The sequence below is a fragment of the Onychomys torridus genome, chromosome 8 (genome assembly GCF_903995425.1).
Source record: "Onychomys torridus chromosome 8, mOncTor1.1, whole genome shotgun sequence".
NCBI lineage: Eukaryota > Metazoa > Chordata > Mammalia > Rodentia > Cricetidae > Onychomys > Onychomys torridus.
In genome coordinates, this window is record NC_050450.1 from 49,150,835 (window position 1) to 49,162,659 (window position 11,825).

General features: G+C 53.5%; 1 protein-coding gene across 2 annotated transcripts in view; it reads left to right on the top strand.

The window, feature by feature from the left end:
• Positions 1-8,219, top strand: part of Kcnj12 (potassium inwardly rectifying channel subfamily J member 12) — a 46,557-nt gene extending 38,338 nt beyond the window's left edge. For both annotated transcript variants that reach the window (XM_036197562.1, XM_036197561.1), the window contains one exon: positions 4,248-8,219. In XM_036197562.1, the coding sequence (XP_036053455.1) occupies positions 4,304-5,590 (1,287 nt within the window). In that variant the 5' untranslated portion in view covers positions 4,248-4,303 and the 3' untranslated portion in view covers positions 5,591-8,219. The remainder of the gene's footprint in view (positions 1-4,247) is intronic.
• The last annotated feature ends 3,606 nt before the right edge of the window (positions 8,220-11,825 follow it).

Genomic DNA, 11,825 nt, shown 5'->3' on the forward strand with positions numbered 1-11,825 from the left:
GTGGTTGATTGTGGAAGTCTGTCCCAGGCACAGGTGGAAGGAAAGGGAGCAGGCAGGCCACCTGCTCGTCTTCCTGGCACAGATGACTTCCAAGGAGTCTTCTGATGTGGAAGCTTCAGGAGTACTCTGTCCCGGGTTGGGGATTTTAGCTCAGTGATAGAGCATTTACCTAGCAAGTGCAAGGCCCTGGGTTCGAACCTCAGCTCAAAAAAAAAAGAGTACTCTGTCCCTTAAAAGTCTGCTATTGAATGCTGACTTGGGGACAGTTTGTATTGTATGTTTTATTATCAAATGGGATTGTGGGGTCTGGAGAACTGGGGGTGGAATATGATGCCACCCTGTCTGCTCTCAGGGCTGGGATGATAGATGTTTTCATCTCAGCTCTCCAGGGCAGAAACTCCACTCCTTAGAGGCTGTGTGTCCCTTGACAAGTGAGTCAATCTCTCTGAGCTTTAGTTTCCGCTCTGGAAAATGGATTACTCGTCACGGTCATTACGGGGATTAAATGGATGAGCATATTAGAGTTTCAGGAGAGTATCTGGAAGGTAGAGCAATTGATAACTTTTGACCCCTTTATTCCTCATTCTGGAGGAGCCCGAGGGAGGGGGCTCACTTGATGTTCCTTTCCCAGGCTTGACGTCTTTGCAGTCAGTATCATGCTGACATCTGGAAATATGGGCCCAATCCTTGTCCCAGTTCCTTCCGGATGTTAGCGAAACCTGAGGTGCCCAGAGCCTTGGAGACTGGCATGGGATGTCCTGCTCCATCCGGAGGTACCTCCCAGTGACTCCCAGGCCCCACCCTAGTTTAGGTGGCAGCTCTTTTTGCTCAAAGCTCCAGCCTTGGCCCTGGCCAGTGCTCCAAGCTTACTGGATGCTGAGAGGCTGTGTCTGCAGATGCCTGGGCAAGAAGCTGGTCTTAGGCCTGTAGGTCCAGGATAGGTCATTTCTTCCTGCGGGTCCTGTGCCCTCTGCTGCCCACTGTGCCTGGTCTCGTTTGGAGCGCTGTCAAGCCTCAACTCTCCTTGTCTAGTTCAGGTAATGCATTGAGTCACTTCGTTCTCTCCTGGCTGTGTCCAGGACCCTCACTGGCCAACCTGGGCCTTGCTAACATGGTCCTCACTGTTGGCTTGAGCATTGTTGTTTTCCTTTGGCCTCAGTTTCCCCACCTATAAAGCGGAGTGCTGGCCTCTTTTCTTGCTTTGAACTCTTCAAGTGAAACCTATCTCACTGCCTTTCTTTCCTAGGTCTCATTACCGCCCGTTGAGTGCCAGCCTGCCAGCCTGCATGTCCCCGCTGAAAGTCTGCCCCGCATTTGTTTCTTCGAGGTCTTCAGTACCTTCTTGCTGCACAGGCCTTTGTGTGGGGGGGGTCTCCTCCTGACACTTGGCTTGTCTGTGGGGCTGGTCTCTGGTTCCGAGGCTTCCTTTTGAGTCCATCCTCTCCATCCCCCGAGGGAGGGCCTTCCACACCCTAGGGCTTTGTCTGCTCCTGTTGCTCATGTACCTTCTCTGGGTGTTTGGGGACAAGGGACTTCACTTCATCAGTTCTGGCTCAAGGTACGGGACAGGCATACACTCGACGAAGTTGCTTTTCTCTGTGGTTTGGGTGGACTATCCACAGAAGTGGGAGTTCCCAGGTCTGTGACGCTGCCTAGGTGCTTCTAGGTGTGGCTGCAGCTATGTGGGGCTTGGCCAGATGTGAGGCTGCCTTCCTGGAGCAGGCTTCTGGATGGGGCTCCCCCCGTCCCCAGTCTTTGATTCCTGTGATTCTGTTCCCTGCAGGCCGGCTGCTGCTCATAGTGGGAGCCAGAGCCACCATGACCCGCTGGACGTCCCTCAAGGCCTCTAGGCCACACAAGCCTGGCTCCTGGGATCTGGCAGCCTCCCCCCGGCGTCTGAGTACCCCAACCTTGGCCACCTTCCCCTGGAAGGCTCAGAAATCTGGGACTAAGATGTCTTCCCAGAATGGTCCCCGGGTTCCCCAGCCCCGCCAACTCTCTGCCTCCTGGCCCAGACAGAAACAGCAGCCACCATTACAGCCCCGAGCCTCAGCTACGCAGACCCATGGTGAGGTGGTTGATGGAAACAGCTGTAGGGGAGGATGTCAGAGTGAGGACTGGTGGCCCTATAGAGCCTAAGGTCACATGGTAGGAAACTTGGCATTAGACACGAGGTTTGGAGCTCAGCTCTCCTGCTTGATGGCTGTATGTTTTGGTTAGGAGTTCCTTCACCTCTTTGAAACCCTCTCTGCTGTTAGAGCATGACTTGAGGGTCTTGGATATGTTTTGCCCCATGCCCAGTAGGCTTTCTGTGGTTCATGGCTTCATGGCTGTGTTTTGTGTCTGCCAGGCTTCAGGATTCATGCTTCAGGCTTCCTGATCTGGCCCGTCTAATGCTCTCCACCCATACCTCTATGTCGGTAGCAGAGTCTGCAGGCTGTGTCCTTCTGAGCCTCTGATGTAGATGTGGCCAGGAGTTGTGCTGTCTGGATGAGGTTGAATTCCAGCATTGCTACCTCTGTCTACAGGCACTGGGCAAGTGTCTTCCTGTTCTGAGTCTCCTTGTCTGAAAAACTTGGTAGATCTGCTCTCAAGTGTCCAAGGGCAGGAAGCCATGATAGCATCTAGCCTGCCCTAGGTGTCCAGCTGCCCTGGGATCTTCTTCTGGGATCTCTGTCTTCCTAGAGACGTCAGGTGATTGAGGGTTCCGAAGCTTTGCTGGGCTCTAAACTGTGGTGTAATTGGGTAGATCTTGGGTGCATGGTAACCCTGTGATGGGGAGGTACAGCATGTCCAGCTTATCAATGTTCTGCTTACACCGAGGATACCCACTTTCAGCTCAGCCCAGCTGAGACAGGCTAGAGTCTTCAGGGGCAGGCAGTGCTGTGGCTCCTAGCTTACTTAGCCTGGCACTGACCCTTGTGTATCTATGGAAGGTGCGCAAAGCCTGGGCCTGAGAAATGGGTTTGCTTTGATGGCGATGGTGCCATTCTTCAGGCCTTCTCTGGGAGGAGTGTGTGCTAGGCTGGCCTGGAGATACAGTATTCCCTACAGGAGGCCAAAGGTGGCCATGGAAGCAAGTGACACTTTTGACACTTGTGATGTCTGTGCACCTGTAGTTCTCAGCAGAGATGGGGGAAGTTGCCTGTTCTGAAGTTGGGGCAACCTTAAGAGACCCAATCTGGATGTCTACTCTAGGACTACCCCTTTTACATACGACCCCATGACAGAAAAGTCATGGGTATAGCCTATGAGTGTTTAGTGGATGCTGTGGACTTCATGAAGATGGGCAAGTGAACATGGGATATCAGACATGATGAGGCCTGGGCCTTGGCAGACCTGTTCTAGACCTGGGGTAAGACAGTGAGGGATATACATGGCCTGGCGTGAGGGCGCTGATGATCTTAGTGGGAAAAGCAGGCCAGTGTCACAGCTGTTATGATTGTTGCTATTGATATTGTACATGAGGATCTGTGCTGGGGTGTGCAGTGTGTGGGTCAGAACCATGTGTGCATTGCTTCTAGGGCATGAGGAGGCCGGTCATGACAGCATGGGCGCAGTCTGATGTACAGCTGCACTGCTGTGTGTGTGTGGGTGTTTGTGTGTCAGAGGGGGAGTATAGGGGAGCATGGGGGGAGTGTGTGTGTGTGAGAGTTGGGGACACGTGGGGGGGGGAATAGCACACACACGCACATGTGTGTGTGTGTAGTGTGTGTGTGTGTTGGGGACATGTGGGGGGAATAGCACACACACGCACATGTGTGTGTGTAGTGTGTATGTGATATGTGTTTGTGTTCAGCTGGGCAACAAGGCCATGGGACTGCCTATGTGGGCCTTGTAGCTCCCAGGGTTCACTGGCTGTGAGTAGAGGAAGGATGGGATTATCTTGGTGCCTTTCAGGCTCCTGGTGCTTGCCATGGGAACTGGGATGAAGTGAGGTTGTGAGGTGGCCCCTGCCTTGGTCCAGGCTGGAGGTGACCAGGACTTGGGTTATGAGGGTGGGAGAAATTTAAATATATTTGAAAACAGAGCCTTTGGTATAGGAATAAAAATAGATGAGAGGAAGCCAAGGCTTCTGGCTGGAGCTGCTGGGAGCCCAGGAAGACTGTTTTCCAAGCTGAGACGGTAGATTAAGGGGCAGGCTTCAAGTGGGGGTCTGTGGAGACTAAATGGGGGCTGTGTCTGCCAGTTACTGTCATGGGCCCTGGCTGCCTGCCCAGATAGACCTACTGTCCTCTCTTTTGCAGAAGTGCCCCTGCCTGGAGTCAGCCTGGGGGCAGGCCAGGGTCCACCAGACCCCGGGATGACCGCAGCCAGCCGGGCCAACCCCTACAGCATCGTATCTTCAGAGGAGGACGGGCTGCACCTGGTTACCATGTCAGGCGCCAACGGTTTTGGCAATGGCAAGGTGCATACACGGCGCCGGTGCCGCAACCGATTTGTCAAGAAGAACGGCCAATGCAACATTGAGTTTGCCAACATGGATGAGAAGTCACAGCGCTACCTGGCCGACATGTTTACCACATGTGTGGATATCCGCTGGCGCTACATGCTGCTCATCTTCTCTCTGGCCTTCCTTGCCTCCTGGTTGCTGTTTGGCATTATCTTCTGGGTCATCGCTGTCGCCCACGGAGACCTGGAGCCTACCGAGGGCCGTGGCCGTACACCCTGTGTGCTGCAGGTCCACGGCTTCATGGCAGCCTTTCTTTTCTCCATTGAGACGCAGACCACCATTGGCTATGGGCTCCGCTGTGTGACTGAGGAGTGCCCCGTGGCTGTCTTCATGGTGGTGGCACAGTCCATTGTAGGCTGTATCATTGACTCCTTCATGATTGGTGCCATTATGGCCAAGATGGCACGGCCCAAGAAGCGAGCACAGACTCTGCTTTTCAGCCATAATGCTGTGGTGGCTCTGCGGGATGGTAAGCTCTGCCTGATGTGGCGTGTGGGCAACCTTCGTAAGAGCCACATTGTAGAGGCCCACGTGCGGGCCCAGCTCATCAAGCCCAGGGTCACAGAGGAGGGTGAGTACATCCCACTAGACCAGATTGACATTGATGTGGGCTTTGACAAGGGCCTGGACCGTATCTTCCTGGTATCACCCATCACAATCTTGCACGAGATTGATGAGGCCAGCCCACTGTTCGGCATTAGCCGTCAGGACCTCGAGACAGATGACTTTGAGATCGTGGTCATCCTAGAAGGCATGGTAGAGGCCACAGCCATGACCACACAGGCTCGCAGTTCCTACCTGGCTAACGAGATCCTGTGGGGCCACCGCTTTGAGCCAGTGCTCTTCGAGGAGAAGAACCAGTACAAGATTGACTACTCACACTTCCACAAGACCTATGAGGTGCCCTCTACGCCCCGCTGCAGCGCTAAGGACCTGGTGGAGAACAAGTTCCTCCTGCCCAGTGCCAACTCTTTCTGCTATGAGAATGAGCTGGCTTTCCTGAGCCGAGATGAGGAGGACGAGGTGGCTACGGAGCGGGATGGCCGCAGCCCTCAGCCAGAGCATGACTTTGACAGACTGCAGGCCAGCAGTGGTGCCCTTGAGCAGCGGCCCTACAGACGGGAGTCAGAGATTTGAGTGACTTAGGTGCAGCACCATCCTGACCACGATAGGTCCCGTGTCCCTTGGGGACCTGGGTTTGAGCAGAGCAAGCCAAATGCCTCGGGTCACAGACTCAGTAGCATCTTAGTCTTCTTCTCATGTTTTTTCGCAATAGCTTGGGGAAGTTGGCGGGAGAGCGGGTGACCAGCCATGGGCAAGGAGGTGACCTCTTGGGGTAAGGTGAACCACAGGAATGGGGGACTCTGCTGGAGGCCTCGGAAGAGCTCAGGAGAGGTCCCGGCCCTGTGGAGAAAGCTGTGTATGCACACTTCATTGGTTTCTAACTTGGATAAGACTGTTTACAAACAACAACAACAACAAACCCAAGAAAACACTAACATGGGGTTGAATTTTTAAAATTCATGGTGTGGGGACAGTTAGAATTCTACTCAGTGCTGCCAGGCAAAGCAGCTGGATGGGGTGCCCCGAAGGTTCTGGGAGGTCTGGTGTCTCCCTCATGTGTGCCAGGGCCCTGCAAGTTGTCATGCTTGAGGAGGAATCAGGCTTGTGACCGTGTTAATGATGCTAATAAAGTGTCTGGATGTCTCTGGGGGTGGGGGCCCACTAGGATGATTCTGGCTTGATCTTTTGTGATTGACTTTGCACCTCAGCTGCATCAGGGCTGGCTTTAGGACCCAGGGGAGGCCCCCTTCTGTGCGCCCCAGGTCTCCACCCCTTTGCAGTGAGGGGCAGTAGGAAACACCAGAGTGGGTGCTTCTTAGGAAAGGACACTCAGGAAATTAGCATGGGGTCCGGTTCCCACATTCCCAGGAAGTGGGTCAGCCCCACACCTGCCGGATTCACAGCTTGAGTTGTGCCTTAGACACTCTGGTTGTCTGGCTTCAGTCATTTTTGGTTTATCAGACTTGTCTACTCCTTCCCTGCTGCCCCTAACTCCACTTCTGAAGCTCACAAGCCCCTCCCAGGATGCAGAGGCAGTGGGCTACCTGTCTCACAGTTCCCACGTCCCTACCTCCTTTTCCCCACACTCTTGGGGTGGAATGAGGTAGTCCGGCTGGCCCCAGCCAGTTATCTGCTGCTGGAAAGAGAGGAACACCCCCCCACCCCAGCCTCCTCCTGACCCCGGCCACCATAAAGATGACCAGAGAAATGTCATAAAACAAAGAATTTCTGTTGAGCCTTTAGGGGCCGGCAATGGAGCTGTTCGTCCCCTAGGCCCCAAGCCATGGAGTCTTCCCCAGTGTGCCCAGTCAGGGAGAACTGAGGTGGATTTGCTTCCAGACATCCAGCTTAAGATTTCATGCTAATTTCTAGGCTAGAAGATTCTGCCTAGATTGCCGCAGGGGCCTCGGCTCCTTTGTGTTCTTAGCCTGGCCTCTGCCCTCAAATCTCACTGACTTTTCTAGCCTTGGCCCTAAGGCCTGAGGGTACATTCAGCATGGGAGTGCTTGGCTCTCACCCACCCCTGTCCAGTTGTCAGGCTGAAGGTTGGGGAGGGAAAAAGGGCAGGTCATGGCCATTGGCTTCCACTTTGGGAGCCTAGGCACCTTTGCTATACCCGAGTAGATGGGCCTGCATCCAGAGTAGGGTCTTAGGGGCTCCTGGTCCCACAAGGCCTGCTCCTAGCTCATCTCAGTGGCCTGAAGCATTCAGCACTCTGGCCCATCCTCCTCCCCGGTCCAGGCCTGCCAGAATGGTCCTGGGCCCTGCTGGAGAGCAGCTCAAGCTGCCCTTTCATCTCTGCCAAAGGCAGGCAGATGCTGCATTTTCAAATTCTCCTGCCCTCCTTTCTCTCTCTCTCCCTGTATTTATTTATTGCTTGTGCTAAAGACCAAACTAGCCACTCTCTTCAGTGTACCTAGTGGGGGAGGCCACTGAGAGGGGAGCCATGTGCCTGTGCCGAGCAGGAAAGCTTGGCCCCTAGGGAGTGCATGAGGAGGGAAGCCAGGGTGTGTGTGCATGCATGTACAGATGCGCTCACATGATTGTCTCCTTGTGTGTGAGTCTTAGTATACAGACATATGGTATACACAGGTGTTTGTATACAGGTAGTCTGTGTGTGTCTGCCCACAGGTATGTGTGTGCTTGTGTTTTTTTTTATTGGGGTGAGGTGGGTTTGGTGCTCACTAACCTGAACTACTCAGGTTGGGTGCTGGCCACAGACATAATCACAGTCCGACGTTGAGTCCCCACCCTGCCCTGGATCTGCAGGCTGTACGCAGTGTGTGCAGCCATTTGAGGAGTCTGATGGCGAGCCTCTGCACCAGGTCCTGATGGAGGCCGTGGGTGCATCTGTGCATGTGAACACGTGTGAGTGCGTGGAGGTCCCAGGGTGCGTGCGTGTGAATGTCAGTGGGGTGGGTGCTGTGTGTAGCATGTGAGAGCTGCGCAGAACGAAGCGGATGCCCCGAGCCCATGCTGGTGCTGTGCCACCTGGTCCTTGCCAGCTGAGGGCCTGGGGGCAGAAGGACACACCATAGGGAGGCCCCTGCATGGGCGTCTGCCCTGTGTGAGGTCACAGAATGTTAAATCTATTTTAAATGGTGAAACTGGAGAATTTTCATGTTATTTTCAATACATGGTGGTATCTAAAGATGTAGGCAACGAGACTAGACCACATTAAATGCATTTTGATCTCTTTGAATGCTACTGTGTTGAGATGTGTGTCTCATTGTCCTCTGCCTGCCCCTGCCACATGCCGAGCCTTCACACATCTTCTGGCCCCTAAAGGCTGGACCATAGCACTCTTCAGGGACAGAGTGGGACATGGCAGCGATGTTGATGAGGAGAGACAGCGTGGCCTCCTCTCAGACCTCAGGATAGGATTGCTGCCTTTTCCGTTGACAATTCCTACCCCCTCCACACACTGCCTCTGCCTCATTCTGTGGCTCTTACTGCCCTGGCCTCCTTTCTTCCACACAGGAGCACTGAGTATCCATCCCTACAGGTGTGTCCAGGACCCCCCTTCGGATAGAGGAAGCCTGGCCCTGAGATGGGCAACCACAGGTTTCCTCTGCAGGAAGGGAGAGGCGGGGTGGGGACTAAAAGAAGCCCTTCCCCAGCACCAGTGAGGCCAGGGAGCTGAGAATAGAGCAAACGCTGTTGGGGGACCCCTGACCGTTTGTTTTCTGGAAAGTGCCAAGGGCTCAGACTCTGGGATCTCCATGGCCAAGGCCTGTGCAGAAGGGATCCTTTCTTTTGTCCAAACTGCTCCCATGAGTGGCTAGATCTCTAACCCCCTGCCCCCAGCGCAGACCCAGGGGCTCTTCATCCTGCAGGTGTAGATGGTACCAGGTGAGCAGAGGAGCGATGCATTCTCTAGCCCCTGGTTCAGTGGCCATGCGGAGTTCCAGTGGGTGGAGGGCAGGGCTCTAGAGCTGCTGGCTTTGTCTGGTAAGGCACATAGCCCTGGAGCCCTGCTAGGACTCTTCCACTAGGATCTAAGCCAGCTGGGGCCAGAGTTTGTGACCTCATTCTCTACACAAGCCAGCAGGTCTAGGCCCTGCCTGTGGGTATGCTTCCCAGCTGGTCCTGGTCGCTACATGCCACTTGAATGCTGTGTCCTCTGAGTTTGCAGCTTCTTGGCATCCTCTCTCTTGGCTGTGCTGACATCCTGGAGGGCCTTAGGTCAGATTTCAGGCCCCTTGACTGCCAGGGCACTCATGTCTCACCATCCGTTAAAAAGGCACCACTAATGGCCAGCTCGCAGACATCCTGACAGAGTGGGAGGTAGGAAGAACCATTTCTTTGGTCCATGCTGGGGCTCTGGGCCCTATGCTCAGAGCAGGTAGGTACAACAGCTGTACCCAAATATTGTGGTCAAGGGACAACTCACTTTCCTGCCCTATCAGGGATGAAATGGGTCACCTTGGGATTTGTATTCAGACAAGCGGACTGCAGTAGCTGGCACTCGGTCATGAGGGGGGACAGAGTACCTACCAAATTCAAGTGTAGTGTCTGGAAGTCTCTGTTGATACCAGCCATGTCCTGGCAGGCCAACCAAGAGGCATTGTTTCTCTGAGTTAGAGGAAGTTTGTCAAGAGGATTAGGACTTGACCAAGGTCGTTGGAGGGCTGTTATTTGAGATGGGATCCAGCTAAGCCTCAGGCCCAAGCCGTCTTCATGTTGGGTCAGTCAGCTCAGACACTCCACACTTGGCCTGCTGGCAGCTGGGGAAGTAAAGTTTGTCATCCGACGAACAGCCTGGTGAGTAGTCTGCCCCAAACTCACCTGTCTTCTCTGGTGGAGGGCTCTGGGACTTGAGGGATCTGTGCATGGGTGCTTCCTCGGCTTGAGGGACCACATGAAAGCCTCCCAATTATTCCTTAACAACAAGGGGCCTCCAAGAACACACCCCATTCCACTGCAGTACACCCTCCACCCAGTCCCACCGTGGTCTCCTCCAGGCTTCCTGCCACTCTGAATGGAAAGTCTCAATTGGTCCCCTCTACCTTGTCCTGCATGGCCCCTGCTTCCTGTTCCCGTTCAGCCCTCCCTCCTCCTGCCCATCTGCCCCAGACTTCTCACCTCTCTGTCGTTCATTAGACCTTTGCATGAACTGCTTCCTTTTCAAGTGTCTTTTTAAAGCACTTCAAAATTACATTTATTTGTGTGTGTGGGTGTGTGTGTGGGGGGGTGTGTGTGTTGAGGTCAAAGGACAATTTGAAAGGTCAGTTCTCTCCTTCCATCATGACCAGTCAGGAGATAAAACCCAGGTTGTCAGGGTTGGTGGGCAGTGTCTTGGCTGGTCCCCCTTTCTCATCTTGGCAAGTGAATGAAGTTCCTCCTCTTTTTCCCCAAGCAGTGATGATAGACAAGCAGAGCCTCCCTCTCTAGCAGCCCTGTTCAGCCATCTTTCCCTGTGTTACTGGGGAGATCAGAGTTCCTGTCTTCCAGTTCTTAGACTAGAAACAGATTCAGAAGGAACTTGAGGATTATTTTATGAGTATTTGAGAGAATAGCAACAGGGTATGCAAGGCCAGAAGCTTCCAGAAGGGAGAAGGAAAAGAAGCCGTGCGGTGTAAATGAGGGCCGCGTGTTCAGTGGCGGAGATCAGGGAGCAGTCACATGGTGGATAATCATGCATGATGGGAAAGAGGTTAGGGAAGAGCTCCCCAGAATGAATGAGAAGGCCCAGAGTGTTGGAAAAAGCACACCCAGGCTTTGGCCATTGTCTGAAAGAGATAGAAAAGAAGGAAAAAGAAAAGGTATACTTTCCTGAACAGCCCTCAAAAGTTGGTGGGCTCCATGGTGCTACAGGGTGGAAGCTCTGTGAGAGTTTACATTAAGGGCGGGGTTTCTGGGAGGGACAAATACATGATCTCATTAAGGGGATAATTAGTCCTTCCCTTCTCTTAGGTGTCTCCAGGTGAATCAGATTTCCTGGGGTGGGGCTGGGTGGACTCCTGCCCAGGTGATTGACAAGCCCAGCTGGATTGACTCCTAAGGGAGAAAACCATAGTATATGATGTTTAGGGAGGCTTAGATTGCCAGGTCTCCACACTAGACCAGAGGCAGAATTTAGATTCTATTCTTCTGATCAGGAGGAAAGAGTTTCGCCTTAATGGGCCTCAACAAAATCCAACTATGTTCACCTTTTCATGTGGCAATCTAAATCCTAAAAGGTGGCAAAGCTGATGTCATCCTTCTAGAGTCACCAGGGAAATGGGATGTGAGTCCTAAAGTAGACCAGGAGGTGGGTTCATCCTCAAAGGCCTCTGAGCATGTTAATCCCAATAATACCTGGGTCTATTCACTCTTCTTCCTGGGGCTATTAAGTTGGCCAGGGTGAGGATTGTTTGTCTCTTGGTCTCCCTGGTTCCCTGGGGCTAGGGGTGGCTAGAGTACACCTCTACTGTATGTGAATGGATGGAGCGTGGGCTAGGGGTGGGTAGAGTACACCTCTACTGTATGTGAATGGATGGAGCATAGGGCTGGGTGGGTAGAGTACACCTCTACTGTATGTGAATGGATGGAGCATGGGCTAGGGGTGGGTAGAGTACATCTCTACTGTATGTGAATGGATGGAGCATAGGGCTGGGTGGGTAGAGTACACCTCTACTGTATGTGAATGGATGGAGCATAGGGCTGGGTGGGTAGAGTACACCTCTACTGTATGTGAATGGATGGAGCATGAGGCCTACAGGCTTCCCATCTACAGAGAGGTCTCTGCAGCCCCTCTTGTGACCCAGCCTGGACCAAGCTTGCCCACCAGCCATCTAGAGAAGGGAATGGCCTTGCCTGAGGCCAG